Consider the following 27,749-nt stretch of genomic DNA (forward strand, 5'->3'; position numbering starts at 1 on the left):
TCGGGAACATGGATTTATATCAAACCACGTGACACGCACATCAATCGACGCGACCCTTTCATTTCCTCCTAATTAACAATTAACGACACATTCCGCGGATCAATTTTATTAATTAGCTGAGCTCACCCCACCCCCTTCCCCACTGCGCATGCGCCTCGCTGCTCCAGGAGTGCAGTTTCGGCCTGTTCCGCGGCCGCTCGGTCATTTTCGCCTCTTTGTTTTACTGACAGTGGATTTAACTCGGATTCAACCCAATATCCATCGGACCGCGCCGCTTCCAAACAGGTTAGTTCGCCCAAGTGGGCCCGTCCCCCGCACGTCTCCGTCCCCGCGGGTCCGCGGCCTCGTTGCGGTCCCGGTTCGAGCCCCCTCCCCCGGGTTTGTTCGCGTGTCTTTCCGCTGGCTGCTACAGGGCACGCTACGCGCTGGGTTGTGTGTCTGTTCTGGTGTATGGCGGCGCCGGGCCCTGCAGTCGCTCACCGGGGGATGGGGGCTTTAAGGTGGAAGTGCATCGCGAAGCCTGCTTTAAATTGGACCGGGATGCGCACGGCTAGCCGAACCGAACCGGAGCGGAGGCTGTGGAAGCCGCCTCTGAGCCTGTCTCGCCGGGTTTAATTGTTCCGCTGAAGCAAAGAGTAGTTGCTCTTTTCCCACTGAGCTGGAATATTCTTGAAGAGAAGCGGGTCCACCATTAGCCGAACCCCTTCCCTTCCTCGTGCTGTTCGAAGTTCGGCGCGTGGAGGAGCTTCACGAGGCTCCGATTCAATCAAGGCACAAAGTTGGGGGCATTTATTTGTCTTGAGGGTGAACGTTACTCCTGTGCGGCAGCAACAAGCCCGGTGTGACGTGGTGGTGGTGGTGGTGGTGGTGGGGGGGGGTCATGGACCGAGCAGCCAACAAGTCCGAGGGCAGATGCAGCCTCGGTGTCACATCAGAACTTTGGTTCCGTGCTCCGCTGTGGACCCGGCTCCTGCTGTTCGGGGGTTCTGTGCAGGAGCGTAGGACACGTTTGGCTGAAAGTGAAAGTTCCTCACATTGTCTGAGCACCAGCACTGTTTTAACCACATCCTAGAAGCCGCACTGTACGAATTCAGGCTCGGAGCCGTTGGTTTTAAAACACACCTGCAGGTTAATCTGAGGAAAGTTCCTCACTGTTCACGTTAAGCCGTGAGTGGTTCCTGTGGAGAACTTCATAGCTGCATGTGATAAACATATGCCACAGTGAGAATGGGACCAGATGGATATGTGGAATATGAACATAAACCAGGCTTTTGGAGCAGATCTGTAGGTAGCGAGTGGAATCTACATCTGTAGGGACGGGTTCTGTGTCTCACATTCAGACATGACCTGGACCCACCGGGTCCTGGGCGGCGCTAAATCACGGCCCACGGACCTTGATGCGGGGTGTGAATCGTTTTGGTGCGGGCGTCTGGCCCCCCGCTGTGCGCTGACTTTAAGCCTTCGTCGTCATGTGCACATGGACGCAAGCACCGTGAGAGCCACCTACCGGGACGGCTGCTGAAAGACAGCTCCTCTCGTGGATGAATGAATTAGGGATTCTGAAATGACACGCACTGTGTGAGAATTTGTTTTTGTTGCTTCCGTTGCCTCAGATCTTGCAACCTGCTGCTGCTAAACTGCACCCGCCGCTCCTGTTGTAACAGCTGAGCCGCCCTGCGATGCCTTTTAGCGTCTGAGACAATGGAGTCTGACTTCCTCAATGTTTGAACTTCAAAATGGGGTGTGAAATGAGTGTTTCTTAAAACCGCTGCATAAATGCAGAGCGTTACTGGACGGGTCCGATGGGCCCACTGGCCTGAGCGCTGGTTCTGCGCTGGTTCTGCGCTGGCTCAGTGTGGCTCTGCCTGCTGATCCCCACATGATACGGCTGTTGCGTAAGACTGAGACTCAACTTTCATGTCAGGGTTCTGCTTGCTTTGCCTTTGGTGACCCGCCTCCCAAAACCTGCAGCCGCGCTCCTTTCAAACCGGGCCCGGGAGCGGTCAGACAGAACCCGGCCTTTCTGGACAGGCCAGCTGCACGTCGCCTCTTAAAGGCCACGAGCGCTTGATGGTGAAAAACTCCACAGCGCCAGAAGATGCATTTGTCTTCGTCGTGGACAGGAAATGATAAGAGGCAGCTCCATAAATAAGCCTCTGAGCCTCTGTGGAGAATCTGTCTCTTCCCAATCACGCTGCAGAGGAGACGCTGTTCACGTCCTCGGCACCGAACCAGCGCTTCCTTCCAGATCAGACCTGTAGGAGTTTGATTCTGTTACTGTAACAAAGAACTTGCTGATTGGTGAAAATAGCATTTTGTTTTTTAACCCTCGGGATCATAGACTAATACTTGAATTGTGCTAAAACCATTTAAACCGTACGAAGCGCAGTCCGGTCAAGAAGCTCGGAGGCTTATGTGATTATGAAGCAGAACCATTTTTAGGTTAAACGCAGCACAAAGGCCCAGTCACACAACATATGAACTAATCTGGGTCAAATTACAGAATAAACGACCTCCATGTGCCTTTTTATGAATTGATTTTTGAATGTTGAAATGAGCTCTGGCTCCGCTTTACAGCGCGTGTAGATTTGAGTGAAACTTGAGTCATGTGTTTGAACCAATAATGACAATGTTGTTGTCAGTCAGATTGCACAAATTCCTCAGATTGCTCGTGGACTTTGTGTCCGATCCAGTTTGGCTTGAACACACGCTGCTCCATAAACGGCCTGTTTCTGGTTTTCATCTTCATTCTCGCCTGAATGCCGCCGTCTAAACAGCCGCCTGTGATGTGTGTCGCCTGTAGCGTCAGGGTCCAAATTGTGGGTTAGAACCTGTCCAGAACCGCAGCTGTTTCCCAGTCTGCAGTGGTCAAAGAGGGAGCGGTGATTGGTGCACGTGGGCAGTGAAGGTTGACCCGTCTGGTCCGGTCCGACAGACGAGCTGCTGCTGAGGAAGTTGGTGCCGGTTCTGGTTCAGAGCAGCAGTTTGTGGTGTATTCGAGCAGTCCGGGTGTTTCTGCTGCAGTGAGGTCCGAAGCAGCGTCCAAACCCACAACCAACCCGTGCAGGTCCTCCGGTCTGGTTCTATACACAGGGTGTTCTGGTGCCGATAAGAGTCGAGGCCCCGCGCTCGTGCTTTTGCCGATCGTATCTGTTGTGTGTCAACATCCAGAATAAGTGCATGTCAACAGTTGGTGCCCGTTTAAACGGGTCGACTTGCCTTTGTGTTGACAAAAGACTCACCGAATGGGAGAAAGCAGAAAACCAGAGGCAGCGAGTGTGTGTCAGATCTAGTAGCTGACTTTGATGTCATGCTTTTATTCTTTGTTTGGTAAGAGCTCCTTTTTAAACTGATGATCACACACACACACACACACACACACACACACACACACACACACACACACACACACACACACACACACACTCGTTCCTCTATAACCTTCAGTGGGTGCTTTGTGGCAGTTTAGGACTTGTTTGTTGTGGATCAGTGACAGACTGATAAACCCGGCTCCGTTCAGCCACTGTAACTCAGACAGACGGGGTTCAGGGTCTTCAGGGTCAGGCCCCCCCCCCCCCCCCCCCCCCCCCCCCCCCCCCCGCTGTGGAGGGCTTCAGTCGTTGCTGACTGCTTAACTAAATCTGAGACTTGTCCACCTCAGCAGCACAGGTGACACGTTGACAGATAACAGATCACAGGCGGAGAGTTAATTAAAACGCAGTTAATTATCGGTCAGTAAACTGACAGGGACATAAAACAAATGGGGAGGTCCCAAAATAACAGACGTATATGTGTTCCAGTTGTTTGTAGCCACAGCCAGACTGTATTAAGTCTGCATCACAGGCAGCAAACAGGCGTCGGGTCGGTGAACTGGGTTCGTTCCTCTCACCTTTGCTGGACACAAACCACCTTCAGGTGGAAGAGAGTCCTTCTTGTTATGGTGCGTTCAGGGACCACTCCATCCATCCAGCTGTTGCTTTATTTCTTCTGCTGATTTTATTATGATTAATTAGTCAAATTGTCTTGAAGGATATTTGTGCCTGCATCACAATAAAGTCCCCAAAATTCAACTCACAATGATATAAAACGGAGAAGGACAGAAAATGAACTGAGCAGAGAAGAGAAGGCGAAAACTTGACACACGTCTGATGACTGTTTCCAGTTTCACTATTGTCTTGTGATACTTGCATTGTTCTCACTCTGAACCGCAGTTTTTCTGATCTGAGTGGTGTTGAAAGTAACGAGTCAGTTTTAATTTAGTGCTCCGTCAGCAGGTTCGACCCAGTCGAGACACGGGAGACGCACAGGCGACGGCGCTGTTTAGCGTCTCGGCTCCTAACGAGCCCAGAACGAGCGTCCAAACGAGGAATTAAGTTCCTCGGCTCAGCTTGTACAGTGAGCGGGTGACAACCGTCACCTCTGGCCTGTGTGAAACCCTCCCCATGGTTTGTGGTGAGACAGGAAAAGCAGGACAGGTGGAGCAGCAGACCCAGGCAACAGCTCGCGGCCCGTTCCCCGGTGCCGCTGCAGGTCCAGTGCCGCTGTCTCACTGTTTTCAATAGCAAGTGGTTCAAGATAATGGTTTAATTAGTGCAGCAGCGGCTGCAGTCTGTCCTCTTCTGGCACCGGCTCATCTCTCTGGTGATGATCACCCCCCCCCCCCACTTCCTGTCTGCTCCGCAGGCTCCCTGCAGCCATTATCATGGAGGTCAGGAAGCCAAAGCGCTGCAGAGTCTGCACAATCATCAGCAACACGGAAATGCATTTAAAGCTAAGGTAACGTTAAATCTGTTGGTCGGTCGTTTTTTTTTTTCTTACTTATTTCAGTCATTATTGGAAGTGACAACTTCTGGGCATTTGTTATTTATTAAGGAATGAAGTCATTGTAAAAAGCTGTGATAAACGTTTGGGTTGAAACCTCCCACTCTGTACCTGCGGAGCCTCAGTTGAGCCGTTTCACTGCATAGCGATAGAACAGTACAGGTTTGTGTTCTGGAGTGTAACGAGCTCAACATGATCCAACGTGCTGTAAAACCGGTGCTGGGTGAAGCACAGGGAGGGGGGGCGAGGGGCAGCGTCCTCGTCTCAACAGGATGAGGTCTTAACGGAAGCGAGGCCTCGTGACAAACCTTAAATGCTGTGACGTCTGCGCACGTCTGCCTGTTCTGGTTTAAATGGCCCCAAAAAGGCGCGGTCCGGAAAGCGGCGCCGCCTTCAGCCTCGCTGACCCGCCGCCGCCGCGTTGGGCGACGCGTGAAGCGCCGCCGCTCCACGAGCGCTGCTAAGTTGTAAATTGTAGGTGACTGCGGTTTAAGTGGGAGTAACTTAGAATATGAAGCAATGTGCTGTTGAAAGAAATGCACGCTCAGCAAAGCCTCCCTGGGTAAACAAAGGCTGAGCCTGCAGCCGATCCAGGCCCGGCTCCGACGCCGGCATGGACTCGGCGGAAGAAGTGACTTTTCTGACGGGGACTTTTCACGCAGACGTCTTTCAGCAAGTGAGATGTGGTCAGAAATTAGAAATTGCAAAGGTTAAAGTCGGTCTCAGTTCGTCCCAGTTCGGCCTTTCTGCTTCTCTTCTTATTTACTGAACCACAATAAACCGCTATGGACGTTACCAGGCCGAAGCCTCGACCCGCCCCGACCCGACCCGCTGCCAGCTTCCTAAATATGACGAAGAAAATGAGTCCACCACAAAAGTGTAGAGATCTGAACAGACACAAGCAGCAGAGACAGGAAGTCAGTGTGACCTGTGTGTAGACAGAGGCTCAGCCTGCTGCGGTCCTAATCGCACCTTACAGATTACTGAGCGCGGCAGGAAGGGATCACGGCGCCGCGGGACGCTGTGGCAGAACCAGGCGGCCCGGTGAAAATCCTACTGGTGGCAGACGCTTCATTGCAGCGAGGCTCCGCCGCCGTCTGGGTGAAGGCCACGGGTGCGAGCAGCTCCGCGGCGCAGCCATTATCATGAACAAAGTGTTGGTTCGATGTGATGCCGTCCGTCCTGAGGAAATCGCTCGCTTGCTCATTGTGACTCCGAGTCAAGGTCAGCTGGCACATGTTATGGCCTGAAAGCCCAGTGGCAGACGGCTGAGGCCTCACCGGGCAGCGCCGCCTGGATCCTTCTAGCAGGAGGACCTGTTTGACCCACAGCTGGAAGTGCTGTGGTTCAGGAAGGAGATGAAACGCGCTTCTGCAGCTCAGCGAGTGATTGATGAGTCACAGATTCATGTGGGGACAAATGCCCTGACGAGTCACTCTAGAAGCCGCTGGACGGGCCGGACTTCGGGCCGGACGTCGGGCCGGCGACGCTTTGATCATCACCAGCTGCTGGACACGCTGCAAGGTGACCGCTGCAGGTTGAATTCACGTCATGGAGCGTGAGCTGCGTCTTTGCCCTGTACTGCAAATGAATGGACTCCACAGCTGTTTCTGCCCAGCCGGCTCCTGGTACCGCGTTGATTTGCTCACGCTCTGTGGTGATTCTGGACGCTTTGTGCACGATGAGCCCAGAAGCGCAGCTGTGACGGAACCGCTAAGCTCGCAGGCTGGGAAGGACTCGTTTCCCTTTAAAGTTGCCCGGTGTGTTCATATTTTCATGTGCCAGAGAATCTCATGGGAGGAGATGGGAATCAGCTGGTGTTGGGTGTCGAGGTGCACGCAGATCACGCTGCAGCTGCAGCCAAAGCGAAGCGGCATTTGGCCGACTGCTGGTGGTCTTGGATTAGTTTCTGGGATGAGAAGATCTGCTTTGCATCTTGACAAGATGTAGCCAAGATTACGCTGTTGCACCAAAGCCCCGCTTATGATGCGGGTTGGAAGTAGGAACGGGATACGTGAGATCTGCGAGGAAACAACAGCCCTCCTATTGGATCACACACGGCTGTCGGAAGCTCAGCGGCCAAGACTGAGGGTCATTTCTCCCCTTTGAGCTGTGTGTTAGTTGGCAGCCGTCATGATTCAGAGGAGTCTGAATGGTTTTTACAGCCGCTACGGAGGAGGACGCACGTAGTGACCAGTGGCGCTGATGCTCCGTGTTCATAGAAACGAGGCTCTGTCGATGCAGCGTGTTGCTTCTTAATGTCAGAACGCAGAGAAGAGCTGTCGTTGCGTCCTTCATCCCCTCAGGTTCTGCCTTTACTTTATGTGTACAGTGACACATCGGCAGCAGCCTGAACGCACTGAGGATGAAGTGAGACGAAGGAACGGCAGCGTTGGGCTAATTACACCTGCAGAGCGACAACAACAGCCTTTCATGGTGCGGTTCCATGACCGGTGTTAAGTAACTTCTCTCCTTTTGGCTTCCTTTGGTTTTACACTGAGTGACTTTTGAAGTGCAATTTAAAATAAAGCACACATTTTAGCTTCACTCAGCAGATCCAGCCAAATTGTATCGATCATTAAGGAATTACTTTCTGATGCTCATCTCTGTCCAATTACTTTTGGGCCTGACTGTATCTGCCTGATGGAAGATGTCAGCTGGGGAATGATCTGGCATTAATACAGTGTCCTGCAGTGCTGGTTTAGTTTATTTAGTGCGTTTTGTCCTGTTGTGTACCGACCAGTCGCCTCCATCTGTGGGCTTTACTCTACAGTGTCCCATGAGGTGGCCTGATGAGGCGTTCAGGAACAGTACAGAATGTGGGCCATGCATCACAGGAGCGTTCTAACACCTAAACAACTGATAATAATGTAACCAGTAGCTGCACAGGATGCACAGAGGAGCGTATGGCGTCGCGTTCTTCTCAGGCTTCTGGGTGTCCAGATGGTTTACACTTAATGTCTCCTTCTCGTGCACGGCTGCTTCAGTGCTTCTATCCTTCCACACAGTGGGGTCCTGGACCCACCACTATAGTGTCTGTGATATTTCAAAGCAGTTGGCCGCGCTCACAGCACCTGCCACTGACTGGACGCGTTGATCCAGCGCTCCTCCATGTGTCGGTGGGAACCATGAGCCGTTCCCGTTTTCCCTCATGCTTCTGACTGTGGGGGATCAGAGCTCTGCAGGTGAGGGAGCTCCAGTGAGCGATGACTGACGCGGACGGAGGATATCGACGTCTCCAGCCAATAACGGCATCTTGAAGCGATACAGAATCCTATACATGCCCTCTGTGGTACAGTAGATAACAGGGGAGCGTGTTGTCGTATCTGTTGTGTTGCAGCCGTCGGCTCCTTGTCAACCTCAGGTTCCTGCATATTCGTTAAAAGCTCTACATTTACAGTACAGCGGTAACGCTCCAGATCTAAGCAGCTTCACTTCAGGGTCTGATCATGTGTTTTCTGTGACCTGCGACACATGTTCTGTGTCACTAACTCCACTTCTGGCCCTCAACAACCTAAAGTTGAAGCTCAATTATTCAAGAGTTGCTGTTTCTTGGCAGCGTGCACGGCCTCCCGGTCTGTTTCTCTCTGGATGGCTTCTATTGTCTGACTGATTTCCCCAGGCACAGAATCCTGGCTGCAGGACTGAGGCCCATCAAACAGAATTAAGAGGAGACAATAACTGTGAGCTTGTGAGTGTGCAAGAGAGAGACGGCGGATGTGTGCGGACTTGTGCAAGAGTGCATTTACATAGTTGTGTAGTGTGTGTGTGTGTGTGTGCTTGAAGTGAAGCCAAAGCTTCCACAACAAGTGGAGGTCTCCCCTCCTGGCTCCGTGCACCGCAGCAGGCCTGCAGAGGCCGTGCCTCCGGCTGGCGGCCAGTTTAAAGCGAGGCCAAACACTCCAGCGCTGCAGGCGCGCCAACAGGGGCTCTTTGTGGTGCCAGAGCCAGTGTGCGAGTGTGTAAACGTGTCGCTCTGTGTATCGGCCACTGACACAGTTGTTCAGCTCATGATTGACTGCATGTTAATCTTCACTCGTGGTCGTTTCCAGGGGATTTGTGTTTTAGGCGTGAATTTTCTCATTTTAGTGGCTCAGAATCTGCGTGTGGATCCATTACTGTTCTGTCACTGACCCAAGATGCTTTAGCTTGGAGTTGGACGGAACCTTCAGAGCCTGATTAAAACTGAAACACTGTTGTTTTCAGTCACAGTGTTGTGCTTTCTGTTTTCCACTGTGGGATTCACACACTTAATTAATGGGACATCATTTAATCTCTTTCTTGGTTCTGCCCATAAAGTGTCCAAAGGCTTTTCCAAATGCTGCCTGTTCTTTCACAGACGTTTCATGATGAAGACGATCATGGAAACATGCATTGAACTACTTACGCTAGTAGACATTAACCACAGAACCGTACAGAACCGTACAGAACCGTACAGAACCCGCTTTCCTCAGACTGACGCCTTTTCTCTGTTGGAGCGTGACATTCAGTGAAACCCACTGTTTACTTCATCAGTGTAAAAGTCCAGTGTGGTGTAAAACGAAGCTCACTAATGATGATAAACTATTAGACATGTTCTGTTCTGCTTCTGGCTCGACCCAAATCACTGACACTGAGGTTTGTTCTGTCAGAAGTTATTCAGAAAGTGTCCACCAGCGGCTTCAGAATGTTGGAGGCATTCAGCTGATCCTCTTAACTCGAGCAAGCTTCCATTCAGCAGCTTTGCAACAAGCTCTGTGACCTCAGAACAAAGAGAACACTGGAAATAAATATGTCTGGAAAACAACGTCTGGGTTTTTTCTGTTCTTTTCATCTGTTCTACAGACATTGAGCAGTTTGTCGTGAGCAGGGTTCCGATCCAATCAGGCAGCGCTGCTGGTTTGTGTGGCTGCTTCTCGGTTCTAGGACGTGATTGATAAAAGCAGAGCGGCTGCTTTGTGGAGGTGTCGCTGGTGGAGATGTGAATAGATTTGTCAGCGGGTTTGTGGGAAGCAGTAGCTGCTGGACTGGTTTCAGTGGGAGGGTGAACCGTGTCTCATGCTGAATCACTACGGAATCACGAAAAGCCCATTAGAGTGGGAAGAGATCCATGAATCAGACGCTAGATTTACTCTAATCTGACGCTCCGTCTTTTGGGACAATGAATATCATTTCAACATAGTGATGCTTGAACTGGACTCTGTGGGAGTGTTGGGATGTGTGGATTTACTGGCCTACAAGTCAAATTACTCCAGCATTAATTTGTCATAGTTCCTTTTAAGATGTTCAACATCTGTTGTTTTCTGGCTGTGATAAAATGTCATCATCAAATCATGGAGGAGGTTCTGTTGAAATTGTGTCCAGTCAATTAATGTAAAAAAGAAAGCAGAAGTGAAGCCAGGCCAATAAATGCAGTGACGGGGCTTTGGTTCATATTTGTTTCCTTTCTGTTCCTGTTGCCGTTCATTCACCGTTTCAGGATCTGCATTCAACGAGGAGATGAAACTAGATCCTGAAGCGTTCACCTGCTTTTATGCTGAGCTTCTGTTTCTGACAAACAGTGTAAATATTGTGATGAAGGTCCTCAGGTGACAAACAGCTAAAGTTGTTACCTCTTTCACCACACAGCAGATACACCACGCTGGTGATGTTGATGGGTTCATTAGACTGCTGATGGAGACGAAGGCTTGATGGTCCCTGGTTGGAGCTTTAGCATCATCATCATCACTGTGCCTCCAGAGAAACAACGCAGCTGTGCGACGTCAGGAAGGAAAGATCAGCTGTTTGAAAGTCACCCATGTCTCGTTCATCAGTTCATCAGTGTCTCACAGCGACTAACGGGCTGATTTACAGGTCTGCTGTGTGGAGGGGGTCAAACCGTGGCCCGGCTTCACCTGGAGACTCAGACTCCTAATGTAACAGCACGATGACTCACTGCTGCTCGGCTCTGCCTCCTCCTCCTCCTCCTCCTCCTCCGAGGAAGCGGTGACACGTCCTAAAGGTTTCATTCTAGTGCTGAGGATGAAACGGTGTGGGTTCTAGTGTGACATACTGCTCTGTTCTCCTCAGCTATTTCGAATTTGTATTTGAAATGTAGTCTTGTTTGCTCTTCTGAAGGTGAAATTTGTTGTTCAGTTTGTTTCTGGTCCCAACAAGCGTCTCCCCCTCCGTGATAAAGGGCTTTGCTTCAGAGCAGGTGCTGGGTTTCCATTGCTATTGGATGATCTCTGTTGTAGGAAATGATGTAAGGATGTGGTTTTGTTTTGACTCTGAACTGAAACATGTAAATGTCAAATCTGAGGCTACGGCTTGAAAATGAAACAAAAACAAGACAGCAGCGCTGACCTTTGACCTACGGGTCAGACAGAAATGCCTGCCGGTCCAACGGGCAGAGGACCCACATCCCACCTTCCAGACGCGATGAAGCGTCTCATTAAGGCGATGCTGCCGCATCGGCTGTTTCCTTAACCTGCTCTTCCCTCTCCTCGCAGGCTCCATGAGAGGCTCTTCATGATGAGAAGCTAACGCGCCGGCCGCACCACTGCAGTAAGACACGTGGCAGCTGCACCATCCACAGTCGACGCATGGCGGTACTAGGGGTAAGAGCTCAGGGCCACGGGTCGGTACATCTGTGTTGGGCTGGTGACTTCCTGATTCATAGCTCAGCGTCCAGACGCCGCCTCAGTCTGTTGAGAGGAGCCGGAAACCTCCATGTGATGGATGCTCTCTGTCTCAGGCTCTCGTTGGCTCCTTATCTGAGCCGTAGCCAGGTGTCATTCTGCTGCCGTTGTAACGGTTCATTCCAGAGCAGGTCCGGTAGAAAATAATACCTTGAATGAAGCCAATATATGTTCTGCCGCACGGATGCCTTTTAATGTAAAGGTAAATGAAGGAGAAGCTGGAGGACGAGACGCCTCCTCAGGGCGATGTCTGGAGCCGATACTAAACGGATCATTCCTTCTAATTGCTCTGAAATCGACTCAAACGTGAATAAAACTGGACTCTGCTCGTCTACGTTGTCCTGCAGTTACAGAGCAGCGTCATCAGAAGCCCAAGTCGCATGATGAGTCGGCTTCTATCCCTGTTATTGGTTGTGAGAATGTTAGAGACTGTTGTGCGTTTGCAATGAAGGAATTGAACTTAAAAGCCTAAATACTACAGAACCCCTTTGATGTGAGTAAAAGCCGCCAGGTTTGTGGCTCAGTCAGCGTCCAATGACATCGCAGGTGCTGAAGCCTCGAGTTGTCGCTTTAGAACGCTGTCAGAACTTACAACAACCTGAACTTAAAGTCCTTCCTGGATAATATGGATCGCCAAGCGGCCTCCTGGGGAACCTCCCAGTCCCCTTGACTCCATTGATGTTCCTCATGAGAAACCAGAACTAGTCACAAGTTACTCAACACATTTGAGCGTCTGTCAAGCGCATCTCCGCCTTCGGCAGCGTCCGCGTCGCACAGACACCAGCAGCAGGACGTGACTGCCACCTGTCTGAGCAGAGAGCATGTCTCAGCTGCAGCAGCTTCCTTCACACTGTCAGGAGAGGAGGCTGTGCAGGTCTCAAACGCACGTGCACGCGCACGCGCTGGAACTGAAGAGGACGGTGGAGATGAGCACTAATCAGTTTTCCAGTGTCTCTGCGTGTCCTCCATTTGGAGCTTCTGTCAGTGGCTGGAATCAAAGGGTGGTGATGTGTTTGCTCTGAGCCCTGGAGTGACAGTGATGAGTAAATGAATGCTTAAAACCCACAGAGTAGCTGATAATTATTTCATATTTTGTATTTGCATTAATCGACTGTGAAATATTTACTGGTTTTGTGCCGTCTCTTCCCCAGAACCCCGACATGCTGACGAGGAAGATAAAGCTGTGTCACATCAACGCCCACATCACATGTCGCCTGTGTGAGGGCTACCTGATCGACGCCACCACCGTCACCGAGTGCTTACACACCTGTAGGTGCCTCTCCCTCGGGCCTTTCAGTTATTTTTGCATTTTCACTTCTGCTCTTCCTGTTCTTGGTTCCTCTTTCCTGCCGCCTCGTTGCCGTCTCTCATCTTGTTCCCGTTTCTTCGGGCTGTGTTGTTGGTTTGAGACGCGCTGGCTGCGTTTGTCTGGATTTGGCTCCGGAGGTTTTAACCTCCAGGATCCGTTCCCAGTCAGCCTGATGATAGATTTATGTACAGCAAATCATTTATAGCCAGATCTGAGTTGAACACGAAGCCACAGACTCTCAGAACCTTCTCTCAGATTCTTGTCACCGTCAGGTTTTAGGGTCATTCATTATCCCTCAGGCAGAGGTGGGAAGATGTCATCTCTCATTCGTACAGCGCTTCATCATTAGCTGGTATTTTCAGGTAATATAGTGTGGCCCTGTGTGCGGCGCAACTCATTATACTGTCTGGTCAGAGCCTCGGCTGTGACACAGAATGAAACTCAAATCCATCGCTGTGAAGCGTCTTTGCTTTTCTGCTTGTTGGAGTTTAGTCCTACACATTAAGGAGACGGACGCACACCAGGAGCCTGGCGTCTCCGGCCACAGCTGTCGCTGCACAGCCTCAAACCTCGCCTGGACTTGTCCTCAAGGGACGTCTCTCCTCCTTAAATGAAGCTGTCCTTTTATTACTCGGTTACGTCGTGTTCCGATCCGCGCTCTGCTAGCCATTAGCAGGCTAGCTGTTGCCGCGTGTAAACAGTGGTGTTTCCATGGTAACTAAGGCTCCCTCCAGACACAATCAAGGACACGCATCCTCCCGAGCGAAGGCAGAGATCAGAGAGATCTCAGTAAATCCACATCCTCCATCAGCTCATGAAAGCGCACACGGAGGAGCCGACGGCAGCAGCTCAGAGGAGCTCACGCTTTTCAAACAGAAACAGTTAATGCCAACGATGTTTGTTGTACCTTCAGAGAATTAGATGCTGGTTTTACTGGTGGGGCGTGACCTTGACTTGGCTCAGGCTTTAGCTGCTCACGGAAACGCAAGCAGAGCAAAGAAGATGCTGCGTTTAAAGAAACAATCAACCAGCACTGGTGCATGTTTCCAGCACATTTAACTGGGTGCCACACGTAAACCACCAGACAGGAATCCAACCACAAGACGACGGATGTGGAAACCTTGTTTTTGTTGTGATTGTCCAGTCCATCCATCGCTTAGTGATAAAAACAAACTACTGACATAATAAACTTCAGACTCTGTGATCATTTGATTTAACTACTGATCAGTTCCACACGGTGAGATGAATCCAGACGGTAATGCAGCGTCTCCCCAGCAGAGGGCGCTCCTGCACCACAGATGGGCGCTGCTCTGCTACAGAGCTCCTGTGATTCATCTCACTTGGAGAGATAGAGATTCACATCACGCCTCTGCTGCAGCTGTTCCGCCATAATAAGAAATGTCAGCTAGGAGTGGATTTGACGGAGGCCTGTGCAGTAGATCTCAGAGCTGCCTCCTAAAATATGTCCTTTATTTTGCACACGAAGGGTTTCATCAGTGAGAAGTCAAAGCATTTATTACTAGAAAACACATCCGTCACTTTATTTACCTCGCTGATGCAGGGCTGTGATTAGATCAGTAGATTAAAATGAAAAACAGCAGTTGAAGATGTCAGTGTTAACTTTGGATGATGTGAAGGACAATTCAATTATTAAAATTAAGTCATCCACTCATCCACATCCATTCAAGAGGTGACAGCATTTTTTTTCACATTTCACATTTTATTGGTAGATAATATTATCACTATTATTATTATTATTATTATTATTATTATCTTTCAAAGTATGAATCTGTACCACAGACGTAATGTTTCAAAGTCTGATAAATGGTGAAGTAACCGTAGGTCCCTGCTGTGTCTCCAGTCTGTAGAAGCTGCCTGGTGAAGTATCTGGAGGAAAACAACACGTGCCCCACGTGTAGGATTGTTATTCATCAGAGCCATCCACTGCAGTACATTGGGTGAGTGTGGGACTGCTGCGCGCACACACACACACACACACACACACACACACACACACACACACACACACACACACACACACACACACTGATCACTGCAGCTGAAGCCCAGTCTTAACCTTTAGCTTTGGTGAGGAACGGATGGGGATGATGGGAGCAGACAGGCAGCACCAGTTGCCTTCCTTTCACTCAGGTGTCCCTCAGTTCTCCATCTTTATCGACAGCTCGCTCCTCTCAAACCTTGGTACAAACACACGCAGCCACCGTTGACGGCGCTGCTTCCTCCGGGGACGTCAGCTTTGCACGGACAACAGCAGCTGACAGAGGAGCAAAGAGCTGCTGACGGTTTTGTTTTACCCCCGACCCTCCGTCTGGACCTGCTGACACTGGTCTCAGTGGAAAGTCACTGAATAAAATGTACACTTTTGTGGTTGAGCACGGTTTATGGTGCAGCGGTAGCCGCGGGGAACCACAGGCGTTAGTTGTCGGTCCTGCTGTCGTTATCAGTGGCAGGCTGTCATCCAGCTCAATCTCAGCTCTGTGTGACAGCGTCAGTACACAGAGCGTGATGTGATGCGATTTCCTCATGAGCTTTAGCAAATTAAACACCACTTTAAAAACTCCAAAGACTTCATCCTGCTCGTCTGCTGTTTTCCAGGAAATGACTTTATTGACTGCATTAGCATTTGTTTCGCATAATTATTAACAACAAATCTGAGCTGATGGGCGTTTCGCCTGCAAATACACTTGAGGGGATTCCCGACAGATGATCCCATCTGCTGCTCAAGAGGATTAATCAAAGTGGATGTTTGAGACAGAACTTCTCTCAGGCGATCAGACACTTCCTCACTGGTTTTATTTCACATTCATTATTTGGACTTCTAACTCATATTTCATATTTAAACAATGGTGCAGCTCTGAGGATGGTGCTGGTGGTGTAGCTGATGCTGTAGAGGGTTTGACACGGACGCGTTTAGTGCCTACACATTCTGACTTGGCAGAGGATTCTTCGTACATACTTGCTGTGAACTCCAAACTGTGAGAATCCCCCCGCGTCCTGTAGGGGTCAGTGTTTAGCCGCTCTTTGAATCCCACCTCAGCATCATGCAGCGAATACTGGTCCTCGATGACACAAGTCTCCCATTTGACAGAAGAGGAGACACGCAATCCTCATTTTTCTGGGGTTTTTCCACGACACAACAACAAACCCGTGAGCCGGATTCATGGCCCTAAATGCGCCGTGCTGATCTGTAACCTGTCGTGCGACGTGCACGTGTCGCCTGCAGCTTAGGGAGCAGCTGCAGTTTGCATTTATGGTTCCGTTTTCTGACAGTTATCTCTAGATGTTCTGTTTAAAGGCGTTTTCACAGTGTCAGCAGTGGCGTAACCTCATCCAGCACTTAATTACAGGTTTCTACAGGTTATGATCACAAAGCAATGATTATTCCTCCTCAAGTTGCTGCATTTTGACGTCTGAAGATCCACTAGGACCCATAATTAAATTCCACTAACCTGCTGTAGTAATTAATCCTTTCTCCTTTCAGCCATGACAGAACAATGCAAGACATTGTCTACAAGTTGGTACCAGGACTTCAAGAGGGTAAGTGTCATTTTTCCTTGTTGGAAGAAAGCATAACTTTCACTGAAGGATGGGCTCAGAACACTTAATGAAGTGTGCAGTTCACACATGGCTGAGTTAAAGTGGCGACGGAACCGATGCCCCCTCATGTTCTGCTTCCTCCCCCTCTTGCAGCGGAGATAAAGAAGCAAAGGGACTTCTACCAGAAGCTGGGAATGGAGGTGCCTGGAGACATCAAAGGAGAGCTGTGCAACATGAAGAGTCATCTCGACCAGCGCAACGGTACGGCCTCCACCTGCTTCACGTCCACCGGACGCTGCCCTTTTGCTCTTTTCAACATGACCTTAAGGTGGAAGACGGGAGAAACGTGTCCCAGGCGTTGGGTTGGAGTAGTGTTAGTAGCAGGGGTTTACTAAACGATGGGTCAGCGCCTCTGCAGGAGCAAAATAAGTGGCTCCAAGACTAACACACAGCTTCTCAGTTCACTGGGATGATGAATGTTTATTTCCCATTGTCAGTCTTCACCAGGTGCTGGTGCAGCAGCACTAGACAGATGAGTCATACATTATATGAACACATTCCCTGTCATACAGTTACTCCCTCAATTACCCGTTTATTACATTCACCTCATTATTTGACACGACACAGACGTGAGGCGGGTGGAGGCTGAGCCCCGGGTGCCAACCAGCTGAAGGGCTGTGCCTCAACCATGTCTCCAAAGTCTGGACAAAAGTGGAGACTTGGAAACGGGCTGAATATAAAATCCCAGCTGTTCTGTGCCATGTTTAAATTAGGAAACAAGCACACCTGAACTGCAGACACACTGATACAGGAGATTGTCAGAGCAAACGGGACACATTGTGTTTGCCTTAAGCCACGTGAGGCTGGGCGACCAATCGGACCACAGCACAGTGAATCGGTGTCTTGGCACCGCTCAGCATGATTAACACGGGCTAAGCTGTGCCTGTGGATAAGCAGCCTATTTCTGCAATTTGGTCTAAGCGGCTAAAATTGGGTTCCGGGTGAACTTCACCACACAGATCCGTGATGCGAGAGCTTTGGCCTTCCTCGTTGTGCTATATAAGGAATGCGTCTCCCAACTCGTAATGAGTAACATTAGAAACACGACCATGAGGAACCGCGAGAGTCATTAAGCAGCAGAGATGAAGGCAATTTAGCCAATCACAACGAGTCCCCGGCCTGATGGCTGCGGGCGGCTTTTCTGGAGCAGCTCGCCTTCGAGGGCTGGTGTGAATGTGTGCCCAGAGGGCCGTCACGCTGGCAGGCCTAATCGCTCACTTAATCCCCCTCTCCGATTTTGGTAATTAAGGCTCGAATGGAAGTGGAAGCGCTCTCCAGCTTCCTGTGCCTCGTCACTGGGCGCCGGTGTCGGCTCCAGCGTGCAGACGAGCAGCGGCGTGGGTCAAAGCGCCGCATTCACACTCAGGCTGGAGGATAGAACCACAACGCGTAGAGCCGCTGTTTGACCACTAACCTCTCATCCCTCCACACGTAGCGCTATTGCGGTAAATCGCAGCTCTCTGCACTTTGCTTTAGGTGCAAGCGCTAAAAGTTTCCTCCAAGTGCTGTTTGACACCTGCTAAACAAAAAGTTGGCTTCCAGCGGCTCGCAGCCGACTCATTTTCTGTAAATTGCCTGGTTTTCTGAGCACTTAACACACGAAGATGGAGGGACGCGATGAGTCTGCCGAGTGCACTTTTCTCTTTTACGACAATATGAACACCCACACACAAACGAGGGACGCGCTCCAGCTCATTCTCAACATACACTTACTTCAAATATCATTGTGAGCCTTTTGTGATTTAATTGTGTGTGCGATGCCCTAAATCAGCCAGTAAACAGTTTCCTACACTCATAACGTCATTAAACTGAGGGAAACAAAAAGGAAACTGCGCCAGCGAGACGCTCGCTTCTGAAAATCCCCAGAGTCTGAGCAGTCGTCCAATTACCTGCCAGCGCCACCTCCAACACAAACAGGCCTCGGTGTCGGTTTAGCTGCTCTGGGGGTGGTTTGAAGGTGAACCACAGCAATAAGATCAGGCCCCTCTCGATAAACAATCAGAGTCCGACTCTGGAGACAGAAACAACACGGCAGCGCAGACCTTTCCTGTAGCGCTCTGGAGTCGGTGACAGTCAGGCCCAACAGGAAATAAGAGCCGAGCCACGAATTCAGTCCAGTCTGAGCACGAGAAAACCCCAGAATGTGAGAGGAACAGATTGAATTTTTGTTTTTAAAGTTCACAGAAAAGCAATACAGACCACAGCAGCACAAATGTGACTTTAATAACAGGTTCATATCTACAAATCCAATACTACTTCAATGACGCAGCCCACTAGAAAATCCATGAGATGCACAAGCGCACCTGCTCTGAGCGACAGTTGCTTCTACTCTTTTAAAGTTGTTTATTGGGTTTTGCTGGTTCTAGTGGGACGACCAGCGGCCGAGAGGTTCCTTTACTGGGGCGTCTGATGCTGTGAAGGAGGATCTCATTGTTTTAGATACAAGGATGTAACCCTCAGTGGATGAGGGTGATCTCCAGTTTATAAAATACACATCTAGTGATAAATGATCGATTCCTGAGCAGGTGCAGCTTTCATTAGAATCCTGGTATCATCCTCACCCGTGCAGCCGCTGTGTTCTGCTCCACACCTTTCCTCCTGTTCTTGCTCTGAGGCTGACGCGACCGGCGCCGGCTCTGTTGGAGCAGGCGGATTCTGGCCCTGCTGCTCCCTGATCAGTATGGAGGCCCACAGTGGAGACGTGCCCACACATCCTGGACCTGTTTTAGGGCTGCTTCGATTGGCTTATTAATGGAGACGCCACAGGCGGCTCAAATGCCACGTAGGGATGACTGGTCTCTATGGAGGCTGAAAACGATGGACTTAAGACAAAACCTTTAGACTTAGAATAACGTGATTCTTTTCCTCTTCGTTTTCAGGCGACACAAAATCGGAAGACACGGCGAACAAGGAGGCGGGAGAGGAGAAACCGGAGGAGGACAACGACTATCACCGCAGCGACGAGCAGGTATTTACCCATATGAGACCTCGCGGTCACTGCCTCCACAGGAAAAGGAGCCAGAGTCGAATCACTGGAGACGACCAACGTCACTCATTTAACCCCAATGAGCAACAGAGCCATCTGTCAGCGGCGAGAACATGAAGTAAAACAAACGTTTTGCTGGTAGAATTAATTTAAAGGCTTCGCATCAGTTAGTGCTGTCATTAACAGCCCCATGTGATTTTATTTGTTTGTCTGATCTGTGTGGATCAGCCCAGTCGCCACACTCCGCTGTTCACTGAGCTGAAGTGGAGCTTCTCCTGCTTTCCTTTGTCCTGGCACATTTTCAAACCCTGTGAAAACATTAATAATGCAGAGGGGGAGATGCTGGACAGGTGCCACCATCAAAACAAAGCCCCGTCCTGTTTTTGCACCACAAGCACAGAAATCTGTGTTTGCAGCATTCCGGCGGTTGCTTTTAGAACAAGCAGCCGACAGGGAGGCTTTAAAAGCGTGACGGTTGTCTCCAATCAAGCAGCTCTCGCTGCCGCCTTAGAAGACAGGCTGTCCCGACGAGGGCGAAGGTCCCGGCCTCTGAATATTCAGCAACGCTGCCGAATGCGTCCAGAATGTGTAATAAAGCACACTGAGCCGGGCGCAGTCACACCAGATGAGATGAGGAGGAGTGAAGAAAGAAGGGGGGAAATGGAGAAAATGGCAGATTTTGAGATTCCTGCTCATAAGAAGGTCACGTAATGAGGTGGGATTATAAGATCACAGCGCGGAGTTAATAATGGAGGGAAGAATGTGATGTGAGGATGCAGCGTATGGTGGAGGCTCATGCAGTCGATGGAACGAGGCCAGAAAGGACCGAATGAGCTGCAGCAGGAATCTCATCATGTGTAGCGTTCTGTCATCAATGCCTCCATTCATTCAGATCATTTTTCTCCACCTGAAACGGTTTAAAGTATCCGTCTCACCCACAGTTTCAGCTTTTACTAGAGAAACCTGAGCCGTAATAGCGGCTCGCCAGCCTTTGCAGCGTAATAGCAGCAGCTGCAATCACGAGGGATGAAATTGTTCTTCCATTCTGGTGTCGCTGGAGATGTAGAAGCCGCTCGGACAGAAGAACCAGCTTACAAGAACACTTCCCCGTTGACCTCTGGGCGACCCCTCAAACTGTGACCTTGGGCCGGAAAGCGGTGCCAGCGATGGCGAATAGAAGGCACGACACGCCACCACAGGTGGAAAGGAAAGAAGCCGCAGCAGTCACATTAATCAGAGGACGCTGCGTCAGCGGAGCAGGACAGGGGCTGCGAGACGTCATGTGGTCGGTGTGAAACATGAGGGCAGGGTCCCCTCCGGGCCCTCATCAGGCCTTCATGGGGTCTCTGTGGGCGAGGAGGGCCATGTAAACTTAATAAACCCCAGCTATTCTAGGCTTAAAGAGGCGGCTTTGGAGAAATTGGAGAGTGCAGCTCAGCTCTAAATAATTAATCAAGCCGAACGCTGGCTCCGGAGCGAACAGTCGTCATCTGCACGGCTGGCAGATAATAAAGGTGAACCAGACGTTGGCTTTGATGGACGCCCATGATGACGTCATCAATCCACCGTGGACTGGTACCGGGCCACAGCAGGGTCCGCTTCACGGCGCTGCATGCGTCGGAGCTCAGATGAGCCGACGTGAGCAGGAACCGCCGCGCTGGCGCTCCGGCTTCAAAAGACAGAGAAATGGAGCCGCCCCCAAATGAAGACGTAAAGCGCGGGCGCCCCGTGGCAGTAATGCATCCTGACTCCTGCAGCCATCCGCTGCCAGAACCGCCCAGCGTGACGCCTCGGGGGGCGCCGGCCGGTGGCAACGAGTCGGACGCGCGAAAGGAGCCGATGAGCAGAACGCAAACAGACAATGCAGGTTCAGTGAGATGTGCTGCGGAAGCAGGAGGGAAATGGACACCGGCGCCGGTCGAGACCAGCTCCTGCAGAACGGTGGGCAGAAAAACAGGCTCAAGGCCCGGTTGTGTTCAGCTGAGAGTTCGAAACACACCAAGGAACAAAATATTGTCCTACAGCGTAATGAGCATTTCATTCCAACGCTGCGACAATGAGCCACGCTGCTGTTGGAGCGACTTTGACATGATCATGAATATCATTCACAGACGTTCCAGATCCAGGAGGAGGTCGATGCCTTCTAACAGCCTCGCTTGTTTCCTCCCTCAGGTCAGCATCTGCTTGGAGTGTAACAGCAGCAAACTCCGAGGTCTGAAGCGCAAGTGGATCCGCTGTTCTGCGCAGGCCACGGTCCTACACCTCAAGAAGTTCATCGCCAAAAAGCTCAACCTGACGTCATTTAACGAGGTACGGAACGAGACGTTGGGGCCCAGAATTAACTGTGCACCACTTTTCGTTTTCTGAAAATGGATTTGAGGCGATTCTAAACAAATCTCTTAATTCTGGACAACTTGGAGCCGTAGCTGTGACAGAAGTGACGTAAGCGTCGGGTCGTGAACGTTGAAGCACAGACTCGTATGAGAAGTTTGTGTTTGTTGTATTTAATCAGGAGCCAGATCCTGAGTCGCCCAAACGTGGCGGTTCTTCTGCGTATTGTCTTTAACACCCTGTTCAGAACCGCGGGGGGGACGGAGGGAGGTGGCTGATAATTTGACAGATGGAATTTTCAAGATGCCATGAATTATCACAGACGCCTTCTTGTTTCCATTTTCCTATTGACTTGATAAGCGGCGTTCTATTTTTCGTCCCCTTTCTTCTCTGGCTGTCACGGAGTTGAGTGGGCAGACTCCATCATATCGCCGGCCTCCGTAGCACAACTTTTGGCGAGGCGGCTGCTCTCCCCGCCAGCCATTGTTGTGCTGCTTATCGCCTGTGAAAGGCTGTTGTTCCAACTGATTCTGTTTTCAGCAGCGAGTGAAGCTCGGAGCTTCGTCAAACTGCTGCCGTCAACTCTTACCTCCAGTTTGGAGCCCGGTTCAGCTCAGTGTGTTTATATTCTGTAGTAATAAAGTGGAGACGGGCTCGGAGCGGGCGGCCGACTGCCTCCCCCACAACGAGCAGCAGACAAACCACAGGCAGGTTCATAGGCCAACACTGGGTTTTAAATGCTCTTATTTAATTTTTAGTTAAAACACCTTAATTTAAGCATCAACGCAACCATGTGTTTCCTCTAAGATTTGCATGTCTGCACATGCTAATGCACACAACACACCAAACCACACACTCAGAGAGCCGAACAAAGGGAGAACGCTGCTGCTGTTGGAATGCAGCAGCAGACTGGGTGTGACTGAGGAAACGCTGACATTACAGACCTCGCGCTACAATCTCAGCATCTCCCTTCGGCTGCTGTGATGAAGGATTGGTTTTTATTTTGACCCGAGGATGAAAATGCGTTTTAAGATGAGAGCTCCTCCTCTGGCTTCCAGCCGGTGCCGTCGCATGAACGGGTCCCACGGCTCTGGTGTTCCTGCACCACGTCCTTCCGGTCGTAGCCAGCAGGTGATGCTGTCGCTGTGTCTCCAAGCCTCGCTCGCCCTCGCCCTCTCTCCTCCTCTCCCTTTCCCACCGTATTGATTGGCAGATGCAGATGCGAGGCACCGCTCAGCAGAATATCAATGTTGATTTCACTGAGGGAGTGGGAGATTTGGTGAGACGGCGTCGAGTTTAGTATTGAACCATTGAACCTCTGTTCTCCCAAAAAGCTGCTGCTGCTGCTGCTGCACAGGAGCTGGAGGCCCCTTCAGGTCACAACAAGCGTCCCCCAAGTTCCCTCGCGAAGGAACAGCGAGGTTATAACTCAGAATGAGATATGAAGCCGGGGCACGCGTCTCTCTCTCAACTGAAACCTGCAGCGCTTTGAACTCTTCCAAACGCTCAGTTCAATAAACTGCTCTTTGTCTTCACAGCTGGACATTTTATGCAACGAGGAAATCCTGGGGAAGGACCACACTTTGAAATTTGTTGTTGTGACAAGATGGAGATTTAAGGTAACTTTGCTCATGTAACGGGGCGATATCTTTGTATCTGCTGTGAAATGGTATTATCACAGTGTAAAGGCCTAATGTGATCGTATTGATTGTGCCGAGGCGTGGCCGATTTCCATGCAGACTGTGTCGAACTCTGAAATCGGGTTGATGAGGAAATGAGAGCTCAGTAATTATGTCTTGCTTTCATGTTTTCTATTATTATCGTGGACAGATGAGTTGAATTGACTGAAGCGCTTTACGAACACAGTGGCAGAGGCGTCGCTCTCAAGTCGACACGTTTCTAAACATACTTTACTTTAGTCCAGATTAGGTTTTGCAGGTTTAAACCTAATCTGTTAAAGTTAACGAGAGATTTAACTGTTTACCAACAAATGCGTCACAGACCGGTGGAGGCGGATGCCGCCCCCCTGAGTCGTCTGTCTCTGGGTTCTGCTCAGGGGGGGGGTGGTGGTGGTGGTGGGTCTAACAGCGTGTTGCTCTGCTTCCTTCCAGAAATCCCCCCTCCTGCTCCATTACAGACCCAAGATGGATCTGCTGTAGCTGGAAGGGCAACAACCGTTTAGCTTTTCGACTTTTTATTTTTTATTTTTTGGGCCCAGTGGCCGCGGACTGTGCCGAAACCTTTTTATTTATGCAAAGACGATCAAACAACACCAAGCAAAAGGCCGACGGTCAGACGGTGAACGTCCACTCAAGCCAGCACGTCGGGGTCTTTAAAGGTGGGGCCAAGGACTACGACAGACACTGGCAGCCTCCAGCACAGATAATGCAGCACTGGTGTGTTTTGTTTTTTTTGTTTTTTTTTGTGTGTGTCTGCTACATCCTCAATATGTGAACCCCACCTCCTTAAACAGAAAAGAAACAGAAACAAACGAGAGAAAGCATATATTTATACTTTTGTACAGAAGAGACACGTGGAGCCAAGACACTACTGGTGCTCTGTTTACACGCGAAGATGTCGGAACACGTGACCGTCTCTTTTTTTGAGCTTCGTGCAGATTTCATGCTCAGACTGAGAGAAGAGGTTCTTTTTATACAAGGCATTTTTTTTCCTCGTCCTGGCAGCAAAGAACGTTTATGGAAAAAGTTCTATAGCATCGGTTCCAAGCTCATCGACTAAATCGTCTCTGACTCTTCTTTCATTTTGTGGCTTCGTCTAAGTTGCTTTTGGGTTAATGATAATTGTCATTTGTGAATAGGTTCAATTTTTTTGTGTAGTAATTTATGTTCTATATACCAATATTGTACATAAAATGTCATTACAGAGAGTGATTGAAAAGAATAAGAAAGACTTTAGACTGTTAAAGTGTCAAAAGGTGATAATTTAGGATTTTTAAAGACAGACTCACTATTGGTATCAAAGTATATAGATGCATCTTTATGTTGTCTGACAAAGACACAACAAATCTATCAAACCCTGTCATTTGTGTGTATGTTGGCGTCATCGTCTCCTTAGGGCAGATAAAGCTTCAGAACCACCCTCCACCTCACGCAGCCCTTTCCGTCCGTCCTCGACTATTACCGAATGTAGAAGCAGTAAGCGCTGTGGCCCGGTGCCGCTAGTGGCTGGTTATGGCCAGGCAACGCTAACGGCTGGCTAACACCCGCTGTGGCCCGGCGCCGCTAACACCCGCTGTGGCCCGGCGCCGCTAACACCCGCTGTGGCCCGGCGCCGCTAACACCCGCTGTGGCCCGGCGCCGCTAACACCCACTGTGGCCCGGCGCCGCTAACACCCGCTGTGGCCCGGCGCTGCTAATGGCTTGCTAACACCCCTCGCTGTGGCCCCGCGCCGCCGCTAACGGCTGGCTGTGGCCCCGCGCCGCCGCTAACGGCTGGCTGTGGCCCCGCGCCGCCGCTAACGGCTGGCTGTGGCCCTGCGCCGCCGCTAACGGCTGCCTAACCCGCGCCGGGCCTCGCCGACAGCACACTGTGGTGTTTCCAGGGAATGTCACTGCCAGCCGCAGACGAGCAAAGCTGAACACTGCTAAAAGTTCAAATGGGGGATCTCCTTCCCAACCATCCGCGTACACTTAGATTTTGTCACTGAACAGCCAGTGGTTAAAACTGATTTCTTAAGACGCCGATTTGAGCCTTTTTGAAACAAGCTCACAAATTCTTTGGCGCAGGGACAAAGGTTTTTTCTCTCAAGTATTTTGATAGTGAAATTCTGAATAAAATGACTGTTTGGTCATTTGGTGCTTCTAACTGTGTGTTTCTAACCTTAATGATGAAGATAGTTCCTCAGGAACCTGCTGTTCTTAACTGTGTGACGCAGCAAAATGTCTTAACATTGAAAAGTCCTGACCCGAGCTGTCTGTAACGTGTCCCAACTGGACCCACGCGTGTCCGACCTCAGTATTACCTCACTGACCCGTCTGCCTGCCATCCTCTTATTTATCTGCCCTCCACAGCGTTCCGCTCTCTGTGGCTCCTCTGCGTCGTCGGTGCTGCGTTTGTTTTTGACTTGTTTGGACCTCAGACATTTGCTCATGAATCTCTTTCAGCACATTCCACGTTTTGTGCATCAGATCCAGTTGTTTTTGTAGTGTTGTCATCTCGACGCTCCCGGTGATGAAATCTCTTGAATGCACATCAGCTTTTCCCTCAGGTGATGAAGCTGTCAGTCACCCAACACGGTGCTACTACTCTGATGACTACAAACACGTCACTGTAACAGCTGCACACACTGGCTTCGACTCACACGTTGCGTTCATGTTCCTCGGCCTCCATTTTGTTTTGTGGTGTCTTCACGCTGCAGCTTTCTGTCCCCGTCACGTGACGTTTCCCTTCGTTCGATGCGGGGAATCGTCTGGAGCAGCATCGTATAGCAGATTCAAACCGCTGCAGTGTGAGCAGTGTTTTGACTGAGTGATGGAGAAGCTGTGGGGTCTGATCACTGGTGCTTTTCTATGGTGCTAACTCCTGGTTTCAGGCCCCCGTCTCGTGCCCCACGTAAAGCGGGCGCTGGCCTTTCTCATCTCGTTCCCGTCTGTTTATTGGCTTTCGTTTACCTACTTGCCTGGACTTGCTCTGGAAAGTGAACCGAGCGACTTTTAAAGAATCACCGACCGCAACGGGGCTGATTCTGTGAAAAGTAAGAGAAACTGGTGAGAAATTGGCTGCGCTCGCTTCAATTTGCTGCCTCAAAGTGAAGCCCACACCCATTATCTTCTGTTCTGGTGGGACGTGCAGCTTTAAGACTCCGATTGAGACTCGCTTCAGTCCAGAACATCCAGAACCGCAGGAATCGCACAGCTCATTTGGTTCAACGCTCCCGCGGCCCTTTTGATCTTCAGGTGTGAGAACTCGATCTCTTTCCATCAGCGCCGTCATTGAGACATCGGTGCAGCCGGGCTGAGAGGCTTATAGGCTCTGGCTCGCTCCAGATACGGCCCGGTATCTGACCCGAAGGTCAGAGCATGCGCCTTGAGCATCGGCGGCTTGTCTGTCATCTGCTGCTGCGATCGGAGGTCGAGCCTGTGAAATGTCCATCCGAGACGGTCGTCGATGGCGACACGTGGCGTTTCTCTCATCCGTTGCTTTGTGCTCACTGAGTTCTGGAACGACGACTAGGCAGCGGCTCCGGCGCTGGATCGCACAGCGTGAACGGAGCACACTGAGATCCTGTGTTTTACTGCATCGCATTGTTGGTTCGCTCACTGGTCCGTTCTCAACGATGCAAAACCGGCTCCTTTCAGCTTCGTACGAGTGAAGGCGTTGGGTCGTCACGGCGACGCGTCCCCATGAGCCATAGCAGAAGTCTTTGCTTGTTCTGTTATTGCTGAAAGCCACTTACTGTGAGAAATTTGCTTCTTCTTCATTTTTCTGATCTTAACTGATGCATAAAATAGTTTCATTTCATTTCCCCTTTTTGTATTCCAGGTGTGCTAATGTCGATGCAATGCTTTGTCTGTATAACGAACACATGTTCTTTTTTTAGGTCAAGCATAAAAAAAGGAAAACTAAACTGAACTGTGTGAATCTGGAAATGTGGTTGTTGTATTTGCAAGGAAAATGTGCAATATACGGTTCTCAGATGATTCCAGCTTTCAGTAAAGTCCGATGTTTCCTTTTTCCAGTCCGTTCCTCAGGTCACTAAATGCCTTCTGGTCCTGAGGGTCACCAGGGAATCTCAGATCATACACTAATGCACCCGAAAAGCAAAACGACTGGAGTTTACTTTACCCTCGTCTGCGATGTGTTGTCTCTTCAGTTGAACAGGTGTCCTCTGTTTCCTTGCCTCCTTTTGTATTGTTATTTATTGCACATGTAATGAACTGGTTCCATTGCCACATTTACTTCGAGGAGTTTTGGGTCTAAAATGGGGCTGGAATTTCTTACAAACTACAGAAGCTTTTGTCAAAACCTAAGTGTGTATTTCATCAATAAATGCCTTTAAGAGTGA

The 27,749-nt window shown here is 50.2% G+C and overlaps 1 protein-coding gene across 4 annotated transcripts; it reads left to right on the forward strand.

The window, feature by feature from the left end:
- The first annotated feature begins 146 nt into the window (after positions 1-146).
- On the forward strand, positions 147-27,749 carry LOC114864674 (polycomb group RING finger protein 3). Of its 4 annotated transcripts, none has more exons than XM_055512614.1 (11): positions 149-285; positions 10,429-10,829; positions 11,292-11,399; positions 12,632-12,749; positions 14,651-14,747; positions 16,292-16,347; positions 16,501-16,608; positions 19,287-19,375; positions 21,566-21,703; positions 23,263-23,343; positions 23,836-27,749. In XM_055512614.1, the coding sequence occupies exons 3-11, from the start codon at positions 11,385-11,387 to the stop codon at positions 23,881-23,883; spliced, it is 750 nt and encodes a 249-aa protein (XP_055368589.1). In that variant the 5' UTR covers positions 149-285; positions 10,429-10,829; positions 11,292-11,384; the 3' UTR covers positions 23,884-27,749. The 4 variants fall into 4 exon arrangements, with proteins under 4 accessions (XP_029021426.1, XP_055368589.1, XP_029021428.1 ...); XM_029165595.2 differs by having other exon boundaries at positions 10,429-10,801; XM_029165593.1 differs by lacking the exon at positions 10,429-10,829 and having other exon boundaries at positions 147-285.

The sequence above is a fragment of the Betta splendens genome, chromosome 10 (assembly GCF_900634795.4).
Source record: "Betta splendens chromosome 10, fBetSpl5.4, whole genome shotgun sequence".
Lineage (NCBI taxonomy): Eukaryota > Metazoa > Chordata > Actinopteri > Anabantiformes > Osphronemidae > Betta > Betta splendens.